This window comes from Barbus barbus (genome assembly GCF_936440315.1).
Source record: "Barbus barbus genome assembly, chromosome: 10".
In the NCBI taxonomy this organism is placed as follows: domain Eukaryota; kingdom Metazoa; phylum Chordata; class Actinopteri; order Cypriniformes; family Cyprinidae; genus Barbus; species Barbus barbus.
The window spans coordinates 11,452,923-11,469,737 of NC_136738.1; the positions used below are offsets into that span (position 1 = coordinate 11,452,923).

A 16,815-nucleotide genomic window follows, 5' to 3' on the forward strand; every position below is an offset into this window, starting at 1 on the left:
GTAGCTTAGCAGGATATAAAATAAATTGGAGCAAATCTGCTTTAATGCCAATTAACAATATTAAAGTTAATTCTTCTATTCCCTCATTCATCCCTATTAAGGAATCTTTCACCTATCTGGGCATTACCATATATAAAAACATTCATAAGATTGCCAGGGACAATTTTAATAATATTTTAGTTAAGGTCAAGAATGACAGTCAAAGATGGAAGAATCTTAACGTTTCCCTCCAAGGAAGAATTTTTTTTTTTTTTACCTTTATTTAACCAGGAAAATCTCTCTGAGATTAAAAATCTCTTTCACAGGAGAGTCCTGGCCAAGAATGGACAGCAGTTACAGTCACGACTTACAGATTGAAACAACAAATACACAAATTAAACAGTTAAAAACAAGTACAGATCAATGAGTCTTCTTCGAGTGACCGAATAATAGATTTAAAATGTTCCATAGGCACCAAAGTTTGTAATTTCAATTTCGTTTGGAGTAAGTTCCATTCAAAAGGAGCTGCGTACATAAAAGCCCTTTTCCCCAGTTCAGTTCTCACAAATGGAACAGAAAGAGTAAAACAGTTATCAGACCGGAGGGAATATTTCCCAACACTTTTCTTTTGAATTAGACAACCTAGATACAAAGGCAACAACCCCAGAATAGTTTTATAAATGATTAGGTAATAATGAATTTTCCTTCTAATAGACAAAGATGGCCAGGATACTCTATTATACCATATGCAGTGATGAGTTAAAGGTTTACAATCTGATATAAATCTCAAAGCACTGTGATAAACAGCATCCAAAGAAGAGAGAAGTTGAGAGGAAGCAAATTGATACACCACATCACCATAATCGAGTACCGGCAAGAAAGTAGCAGAAATTAACCTCTTTCTTACATTAAAAGAAAAGCAAAACTTGTTTCTAAAATAGAACCCAAGCTTTATTTTTAATTTTTTCTTTAAATTAGTTATGTGAGACTCAAAAGATAATTTATCATCGATAGTGATGCCAAGATATTTATATTCTTTCACTAACTCAATCACATTACCTTGCAAAGTCTGGAGAGGAATGAAAGTGTCTACTGTCTTTTTCGAGCTTGAGAGTAACATGATTTTAGTTTTATCTACATTAAGAACAAGTTTTAGTGTTTGAAGCCGAGACTGAATAACATCAAAAGCTGCTTGAAGTTTAAGCAAGGCTTGCTGTTTCGAAGGTGCACCACAATACATAACAGTATCATCTGCATAAAAGTGAAAATGAACATCTTGATTATCATGATCAATACTGTTAATGTAGATAGTAAATAAAAGAGGTCCCAACACGGATCCTTGAGGAACACCTTTAACAATCTCCAATAGTCCTGAATTTTTACCCTCAGCCTGAACACATTGAGTTCTATTACTTAATTTTTAAACCAGAAAATAACATGATTTGATAAGCCAACACTCCTTAATCTATGCAGCATTATCTCGTGATCCACTGTGTCGAAAGCCTTTGATAAATCAATAAAAAGGGATGCGCAGTAATCACCTTTATCAACTAATCCCACAATGTCATTCAAACTTATGGAACAAACTGGAACAAAATGCTTATGGAACAAAATGTCGCCGCTGATGGCAGCTATTGTGCGTTGCTCCTCAGTGTTTGTATTGTTTTTGTTTGTTTTTCCTGTTTTTTTTTTTTCAAATAAGATCAGCTTTACCAGGGATGATCTGCTGAACATTCGGCAGAACACACCACAAAATCTTCTACCGGTTTTTGATTTTTCGGACGTTTTGCTGGACATTGTAGTTGGCAGAGCCGTAGCTCTGGTCAAACGCTACAGGAGGTGCAGACGGGGAAAGAGAGCCGGCGCGCTCGTGAAACTTCATCAGCGCGGATTTAGAACTGCGTTACCTAGCATCCATCTGGCCAATCTCCGCTCTCTACCCAACAAAACGGACGAACTCCTTCTGCTCTCCCGGACAAACAAGGACTTTTCTAACTCTGCTGCTCTATGTTTCACGGAAACCTGGTTGAATGGCGACATACCGGACAGCGCGATTCATCTGCCTAATTACCAGCTGATCAGAGCAGATCGGGACACAGAATCAACGGGGAAATCGCGCGGCGGCGGGACATGCTTTTACATCAATGAGAGGTGGTGTACAGATGTAACTGTGTTAAAGAAGATGTGCTGCTCAGATCTAGAAACGCAAGCCGTTCTATTCGCCACGGGAGTTCTGCTCGTTCATTCTCGTGAGTGTTTACATTCCACCGCAAGCGCACGTGAGCACAGCTCTACAGAAACTCGCTGATCTGATCACAGAGAGTGAACAACAACACCCGGACTCTGTTTTAATCATTCTCAGGGACTTTAATAAAGCAAATCTCTCCCGTGAACTGCCAAAATACAGACAGCACATCACATGCCCCACCAGAGACAGTAATATATTGGATCACTGTTACACAACAATGGACGCATATCACTCGGTTCCACGAGCAGCTTTAGGACTCTCTGATCACTGTTTGGTTCAAAAGATGGACTAACGAAACAGAGCGGGATTTACAAGCCTGTTTCGACCTGACTGATTGGACTGTTTTTGAAGCTGCGGCAAATGACCTGGACGAGCTCACAGAGACTGTAACATCTTATATCAGTTTCTGTGAGGACATGTGCATTTCTACCAGGACTCATCTATTCTACAACAATGACAAACCATGGTTCACTGCCAAACTCAGACAGCTCCGTCAGGCCAAAGAAGATCCTCACAGAAAGGGGGATAAAGTATTGTACAGGCCAAATACACACTGGAAAAGGAGATCAGAGTGGCAAAGAGGAATTATTCTGACAAGCTCAGGAACAAATTCTCTTCCAGTGATCCGGCTTCAGTGTGGTTAGGATTGAAGGATATCACCAGCTACAAAACACCACCCCCCAGCACTCTGGAGAATCAACACCTGGCAGACGACTTAAACGAGTTCTTTTGTCGTTTTGAACGATCACCCCACACCCGCCCAGAACACCCCTCCACACAACCATTCACACCTCCAGCAACCCCTCTCTCCCCCACACCTACAATTCAAATCAGCGAAGACGATGTGTGCCAGGTCTTCAGGAAGAACAAAAGAAGGAAAGCACCTGGTCCAGATGGTGTGTCACCAGCCTGCCTAAAAATCTGTGCTGAGCAGCTGGCCCCCATCTTCACACAGATCTTCAATAGATCACTGGAGCTGTGTGAAGTCCCCTCATGCTTCAAACGCTCCACCATCATCCCCGTCCCAAAGAAACACAAAATTACTGGACTTAATGACTACAGACCTGTGGCCCTAACGTCTGTAGCCATGAAATCATTCGAAAGACTGGTTCTGGCTCATCTGAAGGACATCACTGGACCCTTACTGGACCCCCTGCAGTTTGCCTACAGAGCAAACAGGTCTGTGGATGATGCAGTCAACATGGGACTGCACTTCATCCTGCAGCATCTGGACAGACCAGGGACTAATGTGAGGATCCTGTTTGTGGACTTCAGCTCTGCTTTTAACACCATTATCCCGGAAACCCTTCAAAATAAACTAACTCAGCTCTCCGTCCCCACCTCCGTCTGCCAGTGGATCAACAGCTTCCTGACAGACAGACAGCAGTTAGTAAAGCTTGGCAAATTCACATCCAGCACTCGAACCATCAGCACTGGAGCTCCTCAGGGCTGCGTACTCTCCCCACTGCTCTTCTCCCTCTACACCAACGACTGCACATCTAAAGACCCCTCTGTCAAGCTCCTGAAGTTCGCAGACGACACCACACTGATCGGCCTCATCCAGGACGGTGACGAGTCTGCTTACAGACAGGAGGTTAAGGAGCTGGCTGTCTGGTGCAGTCTCAACAACCTGGAGCTTAACACGCTCAAAACTGTGGAGATGATCGTGGACTTCAGGAGAAACCCCCCTGCTCTCCCCCCACTCACCATCATGAACAGCACTGTGACTGCAGTGGAGTCATTCAGATTCCTGGGCACCACCATCTCTCAGGACCTGAAGTGGGATATTCACATTGACTCCATTGTCAGGAAGGCCCAGCAGAGGTTGTACTTTCTTCGCCAGCTGAGGAAGTTCAACCTGCCACAGGACTTACTGAAACAGTTCTACTCTGCCATCATTGAATCCATCCTCTGCACCTCAATAACTGTCTGGTTCAGCTCAGCTACCAAATCTGACCTCAGAAGACTACGGAGGGTAGTCCGGACTGCTGAGCGAATCATTGGTACAACCCTCCCCACTCTCCAAGAACTGTACTAATCCAGAGTGAGCAAAAAGGCTGGTAAAATCACTCTGGACCCCTCACATCCAGCACACAACCTCTTTGAACTTTTACCATCTGGTCGGCGCTACAGAGCTCTGAGCACCAGAACGACCAGACACAGGAACAGTTTCTTCCCTCAGTCAATACATCTCATGAACACTCAATAAATAAACGTAGAACACACAACTAATACATTATCCATTCACCACACTCACTTATTTTATTTTATTTTCTCATTTCTAATTTGAACATACTTGACCTATACATACATAGTCGCTTATATTATATATTATATATTGTGTATTTTTTTTTTTTTTTTGCTGCTTTGTACATTGGTTATTGGCTATTTCCTGTTATTTTGTTTCATTACCTGTGTCCTGTCCTGTTACTGTCTTTCTGTTGCACTGTGGAGCTTCTGTCACTATAACAAATTCCTTGTATGTGTAAACATACTTGGCCAATAAAGCTCATTCTGATTCTGATTCTGAAAACTTTCAGAACGGCTGTTGTGGTACTATGTTTTTTACGAAACCCAGATTGATTACGCGATAAAACTTTGTGTAAATTCAAATAACAAATCACTTGATCACTAATAAAACTTTCTAAAATTTTTGATAGGACACAAAGCTTTGAGATTGGCCTATAATTATCTAATATAGTAGGGTTTCCCCCTTTTAATAAAGGAACAACAAAAGCTGATTTCCAGATTTCCGGAATAACACCAGTATCTATTGAAAGATTAAAAAGATAAGTTAAAGGGGTCGAAATAATATCAGCTGCCATTTTCAAATAGATAGTTTCCACACAATCAGGACCTGGTGATTTATTTGTATCAAGCGATTTAAGTGCTTTATGGACATAAGAACTCTTGATGTGTACAAAAGTGAACTCCTTTTTAGGAATAGTTTCTGCACTAACAAAGTCATTATTTGAGGACCAAGAATCTCCACTGTTAAGATGAATTTGCTACCTCGATTTATTTATTTTTTTCCTCTATGCTACCGCTTTCTCCCCCTCCAGGTTACTTTTAATCAACTCCATAATTACGAAATTTATCTGGAATGATAAATGCCCCAGAATTAAACTTACCACATTACAACATCCTAATAGCGCAGGAGGACTGGCTGTACCAAATTTTGAACTGTATTAAAGTAAAGTCAGTAAAGTAAAGTAAAGTAAAGTAAAGTAAAGTAAAGTAAAGTCGTGACGTATTGTCAAGTATGGTGACCCATACTCGAAATTGGTGCTCTGCCTTTAACCCATCCAAGTGCACACACACAGCAGTGAGTAGTGAACAAATCCACACACACACACACACACACACCGTGAACACACACCCGGAGCAGTGGGCAGCCATGCTGCGGCGCCCGGGGAGCAATTGGGGGTTCGGTGCCTTGCTCAAGGGCACCTCAGTCGTGGTATTGAGGGTGGAGAGAGCGCTATTGGTCGTTCCAGTTTAAGGCTCTTCATACTTGGGTGGATCCTCAATCTACAGTTTCTTGGAGAGTGATTGAACCTGACAAGGTAAAACCAAATAGACTCCAGGACATTTTATTTACTGGCACAGGGAAAAAAGGGGATAATTATAAATTTGGTCCGGTTGTGGCCAATTCTATTAAAATCTGGAAAACGGTTGAACGTCGGATTGGAGGACACTTCAAATTTTGTAATAGTACACCTTTATGGCACAATTTTAATTTTGTATGCGGAAATCGCCCATTTGTCCAACCCTCTTGGTATTCTTTAGGTGTAAACACGTGCGGTGATGTATATGATAACCAGGGCCTATGTTCATTTCAGACGTGAAGAACTCAATTTTGTCTACCAGCATCTGCATATATTGTCTTTCTTCAATTACGTTCCGCTCTCAAAGCGTATGGCGTTCCTTGGTCTTCTCCCGTTTCCTCTCATCCTATGCGGGACTGGATTGCACCATCTGCTGGTCGGCCATCTGCTTCCTTAATATATAATAAGATTCTTGTTTGCATTATAAAACCTCTTTCTATTAAAACTATTTGGAATAGGAAATTATCTGACCTTAATGTATCTGTCGACTGGGAGAGGGAGTGGTCTAATCTCAGTTTAACATCTAAAAATCTGGCCCATCGTCTTATTCACTTCAAAGTCATTCATAGAGCATACATAACTCCTTACAAAAGATTCAAAATGAAACTACAATCAAATTTCAACTGCCATATATGTAAAACTACATCATCAGGTACTTTTCTGCATATGTTTTGGGAATGTCCTATCACTATCAGTCTATGGACACATGTAAACCTGCTTTTATCATCATTACTGCAAATTGATTGGTCAGTTAACCCAAGTTTGTGTCTTCTTAATGATGATTCTGGTCTTTGTATAAATTCGATGCAAAAGAGAATGTTGTTTGCTGGTTTTACAGCTGCGAAGAAGACAATAATACAGAACTGGTTTACACCGCATATGTGTGGGAAAACATATTGGATCCGTAGCCTCCTGCAAATAGTCTCTTGTGAATGTACAACAGCACGAATCAATGGGGCCAAGCCTTCTACCATTGATGCTTGGCAGTGCTTTCACTTTGATATACGTGACTGTATGGAGGAGTGACTTCCGTGGGTTTCTTTTTTCTGTCCTTCCTTTTCTCCCTCCTTTTGACTGGACTTTGAGATGTTGAGTACATGTCTGTTGTTTTATTTTATTATTTTATATATATATATATATATATAGTTTTTTATGTTGTGTTATGTATGAAAAATAAAAATAAAAAATGTTGATAACAAAAAAAGAAGCGAACAAATTGATAAGAATGACCGTTAGTAACTGAGCACCAAATCAGAATATTAGAACGATTTTTAAAGGATTGTGTGACACTGAAGACTAGTATTAACTTTGTAATCACTGGAACAAATTACATTAAGTAAAAGTAGTTTAATAGTGTATAAATGCCCAGTCATACACAGAAAATATACAGTGAAACCACCAATATACTGCGTGTCAGTCTTACCTTCCATACAGGCAGCAGGTGAAGCCAACATGACCACCAACAGCAGAATCATCTTACTGCTTAACATTACAGGCCTGAAGAAAATAGGCATCATCAATGACCTAGAAGAAAACGACCAGCGAAACAATACATGAATACAGAGTTACAAACATCACAAACTTTCACATTTTTAAATAGTGTTTCATGAAGATGTTCATTTTGAATTTGTTCTTAACTGGCAACCGGTGCTTGTTAAATGATAATTAACCATTAAAGGGATAGTTCACCCAAAACTGAAAATTCTGTCATCATTTACTCACCTTCAAGTAGTTCCAAACCTGTATGAATTTCTTTGTTCCGCCGAACACAAAATGAAGATATTTTGAGGAAATTTTGTAACCAGGCTGTTTTGGGGCACCATTGACTTCCATAGTAGAAAAAAAAAAATACTATGGAAGTCAATGGTGCATCAGAACTGCTCTATTCCCCACATTCTTCAGAATATCTTCCTTTGTGTTCAGCAGAACAAAGACATTCATACAGGTTTGGAACTACTTGATAGTAAATGATGACAGAATTTTCAGTTTTGGGTGATCTCTTTAACTGACAAGATTAGAATGTAAATTAGAATTTAATTAAATTTCAATTAATAATTGTCTGTGACCCATTAAAAACACTTTTTTTTTTTTAGATGCACAAATAGCAGAATTAACAATGAGAATTCACATATCACATCACGCACCTGCAGCACTTCTGTGAATGGAGAAAATCAGAATAAAATTATATAGATAACGAATTAAATAGACCTACACTAAATATATTTTACTTACGTAATTAACAGTACAGATTAACAAACTAAAGGAAAAAATGTGCGACGCGAGTACAATGCACTGAGTTTTAGTTCATTTTTTGTAACACGCTCCAAGTTAAATGGAAACCGACACAGCAGAAAGTTTCTTTTTTAAGTTGTTTCTGCTGTTATAAGAAAATAAATCCAAGTGGTTGCATGCACACACAGCATATCAGTTCTAGCATTGCTAACTACATTGATCAATGGTCTGCTGTGCAATCTGTGCCTGTCAGCATGACCACCCTCCACTGTGGAGTTATACCAAACACATTTTTTTGCACATGTGATGGATAATGTTTTGCATGGATATTGGAACATGAGTGAAATACAGAGCCTTGTTTACATAATAGATCAGTTTAGTGCCCAAATGTTGCATCGCAAATTCAAATTTGCAAAGCCAGTGAAAGATTTTTCTTCTTTTTTTTTTTCCTCCCATTTGAGGTACATGAGCCAAAAAGAAGAGATAATTGTATGACCTACCAGTTGAGAACCACTAGACTAGAGGCTGCTTACTGGTTATGAAAAAAGAGGGAGATGCATGCCTACCCAAGAGGCATTCTCAAACCGCGTGGACATGATGACAACAGTCTCACAGCCAGATGAAATGCCTTTCAAAATCTACAGAACATGCTTATAGCTCCCTCGTGCCCAGTCAACAACTGCTCTAATAGTAACAGCCCAGCTGCCTGTTCATTTACACAGAGACCACATGCTGCTGCAATAATCAGAGGACAAAACTCAGACACACAGCTGGGGTTTATGCAGGATGGGGGCACAATGGGACACTCATGGGTTATGAAGGGTGAGTTGGGTAAACTCATGGAGTGGAAGGGTTGGGTCAACCTCATTTCTAAAGTACTGTGATTGTTCTGTGTGTACAAACAACCTGCCAATTATAATAACTGCACTGAATAGCTCACATAAATCAGCATGCACTTCTGAAATGTCACAGTAATCAAAACCACAAATGAGCGGCACAGATCAGTATGCCATAGTTGACTGTTAGGGATTGAACAATTCCAGTTCCTTACCAATTCCATTTAAAATTCCTTTGTATTTGAAGAGTTGGACATGAAGAAATTAATTTGCAGTTCAGTAAGTCAGATGAGTGTCTGTGATTCACTAAAAAGAACAAGCTCGTACGAGTCATTGGCTTACGATTTAGAATTCACTAGTCATGCTGTATGTTTTGTGGTAAATAGTTATGACACTTTTTAATGAGTATGTTAATGTTTCATCCACAATCTTCAGAAGAATAACAGGACCGAATGTCTTTAAAATAATTTGTTTCCAGTATTTTTTTAAATGTTCTGATTAAGCTAGTGCTAGAATATTGTTATGCAGGTAATACAGTTAGTGGTTTTGAAAAATCACAAGTATGAGAAGTAGAAATAGTGATGTTTACCGGTAGGGATGGACATTTATTGAGTAATCCGTGTCAAATGAGTAAAAACAAGTATTTGGGGAATATTTTGGGGGGTTATTATCTTAGTGATGACACTGAAACTTATTTGTTTAATTAAAACCTACTGTTGATGTTCAAGCAGGCTCGAGTAATCCCACTGCTCAAAAAACCTACATTAAACACTTCACTTGCAGATAGCTACAGACCTGTCTCTCTCCTTCCATTCATAGCGAAAACACTTGAAAGAGTTGTTTTCAACCAGTTATCCTCATTTCTTTCAAAGAATAACCTACTGGACACTAACCAATCAGGTTTCAGATGTGGACATTCAACTGAGACTGCGCTACTTTCAGTCACTGAAGCCTTGCGGATTGCAAAAGCTGATTCCAAATCATCAGTCTCATTCTGTTGGATCTATCTGCTGCTTTTGACACTGTTAATCATCAGATCCTCCTGTCCACCCTTTCATCACTGGGCATCCACTTTGCTGGTTTGAATCCTATATCGCTGGTAGGTATTTAAAGGTGGCCTGGGGAGGGAAGGTATCCAAAGCACATCAACTGGTCACTCGGGTTCCTCAAGGATCAGTTCTTGGACCCCTCTTCTTCTCCACACACACTACATCACTGGGTCCCATCATACAAGCACATGGTTTCTCCTACTATTGCTATGCTGATGACACACAGCTCTCTCTCTCATTTCAACCAGATGATCCAACGGTAGCTGCACAGATCTCAGGCTGCCTGGCGGACATCTCGGCATGGAAGAGAGAACATCACCTACAGCTCAACCTGGCAGACTGAGCTTATTATCTTATCTGCCACTGCAAATCTACTGCATGATTTTACCATCCAGTTAGGTTCATCAACAATTACCCCATCAAATTCGGTCAGAAATCTTGGTGTAATCTTTGAAGACCAGGTAACTTTCAAAGACCACATTGCAAAAACTGCTCGATCTTGCAGGTTTGCATTGCACAACATCAGAAATATCAGGCCCTTCCTTACACAGCATGCTGCACAACTTCTTGTCCAGGCCCTTGTCATTTCTAGACTGGACTACTGCATTGCTCTTCTAGCTGGACTTCCATCAAGCACAATCAAACCTTAACAAATGATTCAGAATGCAGCGGCACGACTGGTCTTCAACGAACCCAAGTCACACCTCTCTTTATTTCCCTGCACTGGCTCCTGGTTGCAGCTCACATCAAGTTCAAGACACTGATGCTTGCATATAAAACAGCCACAGGCTCAGCACCCTCCTACTTCCACTCACTTATGAGAATCTACATCCCCTCCAGACGTCTGAGATCTGCAAGTGAGCGACGCCTAGTGGTGCCATCACAGAGAGGCACAAAATCACTTTCCAGAACGTTTTCATTCATCATTCCGTGCTGAATCCCTGACAATTTTCAAACAACACCTGAAAACTCATCTCTTCCGTCATCACTTGACTTCCATCTTTAAAAAAAAAAAAAAAAAAAAAAAAAAAAACTTTACTTTCTTTCCTTAACCTCTCCATGTCAAGCTAGTATTTACTCTCAACAATGCCTGAAACTTTGTATTCACTTCCTGTGCACTTCCTGTGTCTATTTGCCTCTTAATAATGAATTGCTTATTGTATTCCTCAATTCCTCAAGTCGCTTTGGATAAGAGCGTCTGCTAAATTAATAAATGTAAATGATGAAAAATACGGCCTTATTAGGGCGGTGCGATTAATCGAAATCGAATCGCGATCTGAGACGTCGTGATTTGCTAATCGCAAAGCCTGCGATGTGGACGCGATATTACTCTGTTCCAGAGCATATGCATGACTAAAAATTAAAACTAAAAGAAAAACTTATGTAACTTCAGCTTCGAAATGACAGACAATGAAAAAAAAAAAAAAAGGTCATTTGCAAGAGCTGCTTCACAACGCATATCAAGAGCTCCCTTATCGGTTCTGCTTTCAGTCCTGAAGAATAAAAGATTTGTATATGGTACAACGAAATTCTGTCTGGTGAGTCTCAGTTACAAACTAAACAACAAACAAGTTACAACAAAAATAAAGTGCAGATTATATCATTAGCTTGAGGGTGTGATTGCAAATGGTGTAATAGAAGTCACAGCTCTTGGAAAGAAGCTGTTTCTCAGTCTGTTTGTGTGTGCTTTTATGGTCCTGTACCTCCGCCCTGAGGGCAAGGGATCAAACAGTCCATGACCCGGGTGAGTGGGATCTGCAGCGATGCTCCTGGCCTTATTCCGGAGGCGTTCTGCATAAACCAAGTCCAGATCTGGAAGTGAATCCCAAACAATCCTCTGTGCCGTTTTAACCACCTGGGCCAAGTCCTTCCTGTCCTGTGCAGTGCAGCTGGCATATCACACAGTTACACAGTAGCATAGGATGCTTTCTATGGCACTCCTATAGAAATTTATCAGCAACCGAGAGGAGAGTCCAGCCTGCTTCAACTTCCTGAGGAAGCACAGTACTGTAAAAACCTACAGTACAATACCACATTTATACAATACAGTAAAATACTGTAATTTATATTGCATTCTGGGTAATTTTGACTTGGTGAGAATATTTAATTTTACAGTATATTTTAATGTTGCTGTAACCTGACTGTAATACACGGGGCAATAATACAGGACTGCTGTAAATAGCGCGCCACCTGACGTCACACCACAGACATCAGCTGCTGCTGACCGGAGAGAGACGCAGAATGGAGGATTTATGCAAGTTCGGTAAGTTAATTTGATTAACATGTTTTTATTATATAGTTTACATGGTTTTTAGTGTGGAATGAAACTGCAAGTTTAGCCGCGAAGGTTATAATCTCCTCCCTAAAAGCTGTAAAGTTACGTGCTCTTTCACCCGCTGCTCTCCCAACATTTTCACATCTAGTGAATTAGATTATGGTTTATTTCGACCAAAACTAGAGTCGATGCTTGTTGGAATTGTGGAAAGACAAACCGAGACCGTTTTGGTGAGTTTTATTTTTGTTTCTGTCGAGTTTGAAAGAAGCTTGCTTTACTATGATATGCGAGGTAAAATGGCCGTGTTTGTCAATGGAGTCTGCTGGGTTTGAGGAGATCGATAAACGGTAGTTTGAGTTTAAACAAAAGGGATACATTGATAAAACAATCTATCTCTCCATCTAATCTGTCTAGGGATCCCTTTTATAATGTTGTCAGATTTGAGCCTGTCAGTGACAAACAGGAGCACATAATGTCTATACAAATTACGGCGAGTTGCACAAACACATTGGATTCGCTGGGTTTGGACGCCGATGTAGGTTCACAAAGCCAACATCAATAGCAATGCAACATCCGCCATTGTTGATGGCGGTGTGTTTGGCGCTTCCGTGCTAGAGTTGCTGGGCAAAATGTGACACATTCGGTGACGTAAGACCTGGCTCTGTGGTGGCTCTCTAGTCCACGGAAAAGCAAACCGGTTCTTAAAGGGCTCGCAAGTCGAACCAACTCCGAACCGGCTATAGCACTAGCGCTGAACCAGCACCCGGTTCCTGCTGGTGGAAAAGGGGTAAGATACAGACCTGCACTGTCAGAGAGACCCAGATTAATCAGATCAAACAAAGATTGCCCAGATCAGACCCAAAACTTACAGGCATGCCAACAAGCAACCAGCACATGAAAAGTTTAACATGCACATGACAGTCAGATAACATGCAAGACAGTCGTACCTGTGTCTCATGCTCAGACGTGCAGCCATATGTGTGCACACAACTCCATCTGCCCTAAATGGTTTCTAAAATCTGATCCCCCCTCAGGGTTCTACCAACCAATCTCGCTCTCTTCTAGTCTCATTCTGCTCTCCTTCTCTCTATTTTCTTTCTCTTGCATTGTTCTGGCCACACCGCCAGCTGTTTCTGACAGCCAAATTACAGTGCACAGAAAAATGATTGCTTACACTCGCTCTCCATCTCTGCTCTCTCAAACAGGGTGGACAAATTACACACTTTACCCAACTGTGAAATACCAGCTGGAGGCAGCAAATGTAGATTAAAATCTAGATGTGGACACCATAACTGTAATAAACCATGTTGCTGTCCAATTAGTACTTATTCAAGGTTTAAAATTACACCCGCCTACCAACCAGATGAGGGTGAAGAATCGACCATGGCGGGCAACGTATATCAACTAACCAGTCAATTTGGCAGGTTATGATTCATAAATGTCCTATCACTTTACACATCATCACTAGAGCTCTTTCCCAAACAGAAACCTCCAACATTAGCAGAACAATGGGCAAGAAGCATTATGCCACATCAATTAATTTTGAATACATTTTATGAGTGTATAAACACTCTGCATTTCACACAGCATCTGTTAGCAGTGCCTGTCTACGACTCCAGAGGCTGTTAACCTACATCTGAACTGTGAACTCAACTTCACTCCTGCCTATTTTGTTGGACTTTACTCTGACTTTACTCTTGGACTTTTGTTGGTCTGGTCAGTTCTCACACTGTCTCTGCACAGTTCGCTGCATAGCTCCTGTTCATCTGCCCTGTTGTCTCAAGCTGGTTTGGGACTTTTTTTTTTTTTTTTGTCTGAACTCTCAAAGTTTCTGTTTAACACTCCTCTCCTCTGGCATCCTCCTAATAGCAAACCTGACACCCTAGACTTAAAGACTCAGTATTGTTCCTTTTTTTCATAACAGGTTTGTCTTTCTGTGACTTGAGTAAAGTCACTACTTACTTCCATGGACTAAACTCTGCTATTAAAGTTAAACAGATGTGGCCAATATCAGCATATTATTGAGTAAAGTATTGAGACAAAGAAAGAGAGAGTGTGTGATTACCTGCATCTGTTGTGCTTTCCTTCTAGGTCAAATCATAAATTTGTGAAAATAAGTAAGTGTGACTTCTGTGTCCGCTGATAAAAGCAATACCTTTGTTGAAGCATTTTCTTAACGGTAAAGGGATTTTCACAAGACAGGAGTCAGTTCAAGTACAAAAGATTGTTTAAAACATAGTTTTGTTCCTGAATATTTGCTTTAATAACGTTTTTCAATGGTCTAATAACTCACTCATTCAGGCTACGTTTCACACTTTTAGAAGTTGGGTTTTTACCTGCGGTTATGAAACCTTGATCCAGAGCAGTGTTAACCCCGCAATGCGGTGCCAAATTGTTTAGTGTGAGAATTTTATGTTAGCGAATGTGGTGTTAGAATTTTACCAATCATGTGCTTCATATTCATGAGCTTTGGACAGTCACAGAAACACTGCTTGTTGTATAAACAGTAGTGTCAAATGATGACAGAAAACACAAGAAATGAAGAAGAGTGCTGTATTCTTGGGCCCTATTTTAATTATCTAAAATGGTATATGTCTAAAGCACATGGCGCAAGTGCACTCAGGGCGTGTCCGAATCCACTTCTGCTAGTTTAACGACGGGAAAACGGTCGGCGCGGCCAGGCACATGGTCTAAACGGGTTGTCCGTATTCTCTTAATGAGTAATGGGTGTTTTTTGGGCGTAATGTGCAATAAACCAACCAGAGTCTCATCTCCCATTCCCTTTAAGAGCGAGCTGTGCTCGCGCCATGGCGGATTCGCTATTTTAATGGCGGAATTTTAAGGCGCACAGACTGAACGCGTCTCCAGAGAGCAAACAGATCTGCTCATGATCAAGCAAATAGGTAGGCTAATTCTGTTACACGCAATGACTATCCATTATGACATTTTTATATTTATGTAGCCAATAATATTATAACAATACACAATATTATTTTACACTGTAATCCTTTAACTTTTAATATTTGGCAATTTTGTGTGCTGCTGCACGTAATAAGCAAAGTGAAAACGCGTTGTGGACCCACCCAGAGGCACATTTTCTACTAAAGCGCTCTTTAAATAACAAAAAAAAAATGCCGTTGACTTTAGACTAGGTTTGAGTTGGTCTATGGCACAGTCTATTTTCAGTTCCTCAAAATAGCAACGTGCCAAGAATGCGCCTGAACACACCTCTTTTTAGACCATGGGCGCAAATGCATTTGCTATTTAAACAACATGGCGCAGGACAGGAAAATTATTACTGCGTCAGGCTGAAACTAGCAAAAACACTTGAGCTGTGCCTTGTGCCACATTGCGCCAGGTGTATAATAGGGCCCATAATCTTTATAGTCCACCAAAAAGTCCATTCTGGAAAAATCGATAGTACTGTTGGCAAAATATTATCTGAGGATGTGATATGTTAGTGCTTTATGTAAACAGGTCTCACGCTGCATTTGTCCAATCAATGACACTGACATAGCAAATCTGCAAATATAAATGTTAACCCAGGTTTTGAAAACGTGCAGTGTGAAGCATCAGCTTATAAATACACAGGAACAATTGTTAAACCTGGGCAAAGCATAAGTAGTGTGAAACATGAAGCAAAATAACCTAGGATTCTGTTTACCCAGGGTTTTAAATGACCCAGGGTCAAATATTTCAAGTGTAAAAAATCAATTTAAAGTTATTGGGCCAAATATTAATCAAAGATAACACAAGTAAACAACATGCAGTTTTTAAATGAAGCGGTTTTTTTATGAAGGGAAAACAAAATCCAAACCAACATGGCCCGGTGTGAAAAAGTGTTTGAAGAATTTGGATTTTGTTTTAATAAAAACTTCATTCAAAAACTGCATGTTGTGTTTACTTGTGTTATCTTTGATTAATATTTAAATTTGTTCGATGATCTGAAACATTAAAAAAAAAAAATCAGGAAGGGGGCCAACACTTTTTCACACCACTGTACCCACTTAGTGAAGAAAGCTCAACAGAGACTTTTCTTCCTAAGAAAACTCAAAAAAACAAAAGTGCCAACCCAGCTCTTAGTAAACTTTTACAGGAGCACAATAGAGAGCATCCTCTGTCACTGCATCACAGTGTGGTACTCCAGCTGCACTGCAGAAAACCGCCGAGCTTTGACCCGGACCGTCAAAACTGCTCAGAGGATCATAGGAATCAAACTCCCGAACCTTGACATGATCTATGCTAGCCGTCTACAGAAGCGAGCTAGCAACATCATCAAGGACCCAACTCATCCAGGACACAGACTTTTTGTACCCCTCCCATCAGGGAAAAGATATAGGACAATCAGAACCCGCACAAACAGACTAAAGAACAGCTTTTTCCCCAGAGCTGTAGCCTGTGCCACCCCCCCAACACACAAATAGTTAACCCTTCCTCTCTTCTCCCTTCCTCATGTTTGCTGCTAATGCACAAAGACACTTATTGGACATTAATGTTTGCACTAAATTACCACATTGTAAATAGTGTTATATTTTATTATCTAGACACTCTATGGGACATTCATGTCTACACTCAACTACTATACTGT

At 40.4% G+C, this 16,815-nt stretch overlaps 1 protein-coding gene across 2 annotated transcripts in view; it reads right to left on the reverse strand.

Moving 5' to 3' along the window:
* The window catches only part of LOC306876212 (activin receptor type-1-like), an 87,208-nt gene that overhangs the window by 58,974 nt on the left and 11,419 nt on the right, over positions 1–16,815 (reverse strand). For both annotated transcript variants that reach the window (XR_013784807.1, XM_079427217.1), the window contains exon 2: positions 7,259–7,359. Coding sequence is in view for 1 of the 2 variants with exons in the window: in XM_079427217.1 (XP_079283343.1) it covers positions 7,259–7,352 (94 nt within the window). In the remaining variant the exon portion in view is untranslated. The remainder of the gene's footprint in view (positions 1–7,258; positions 7,360–16,815) is intronic.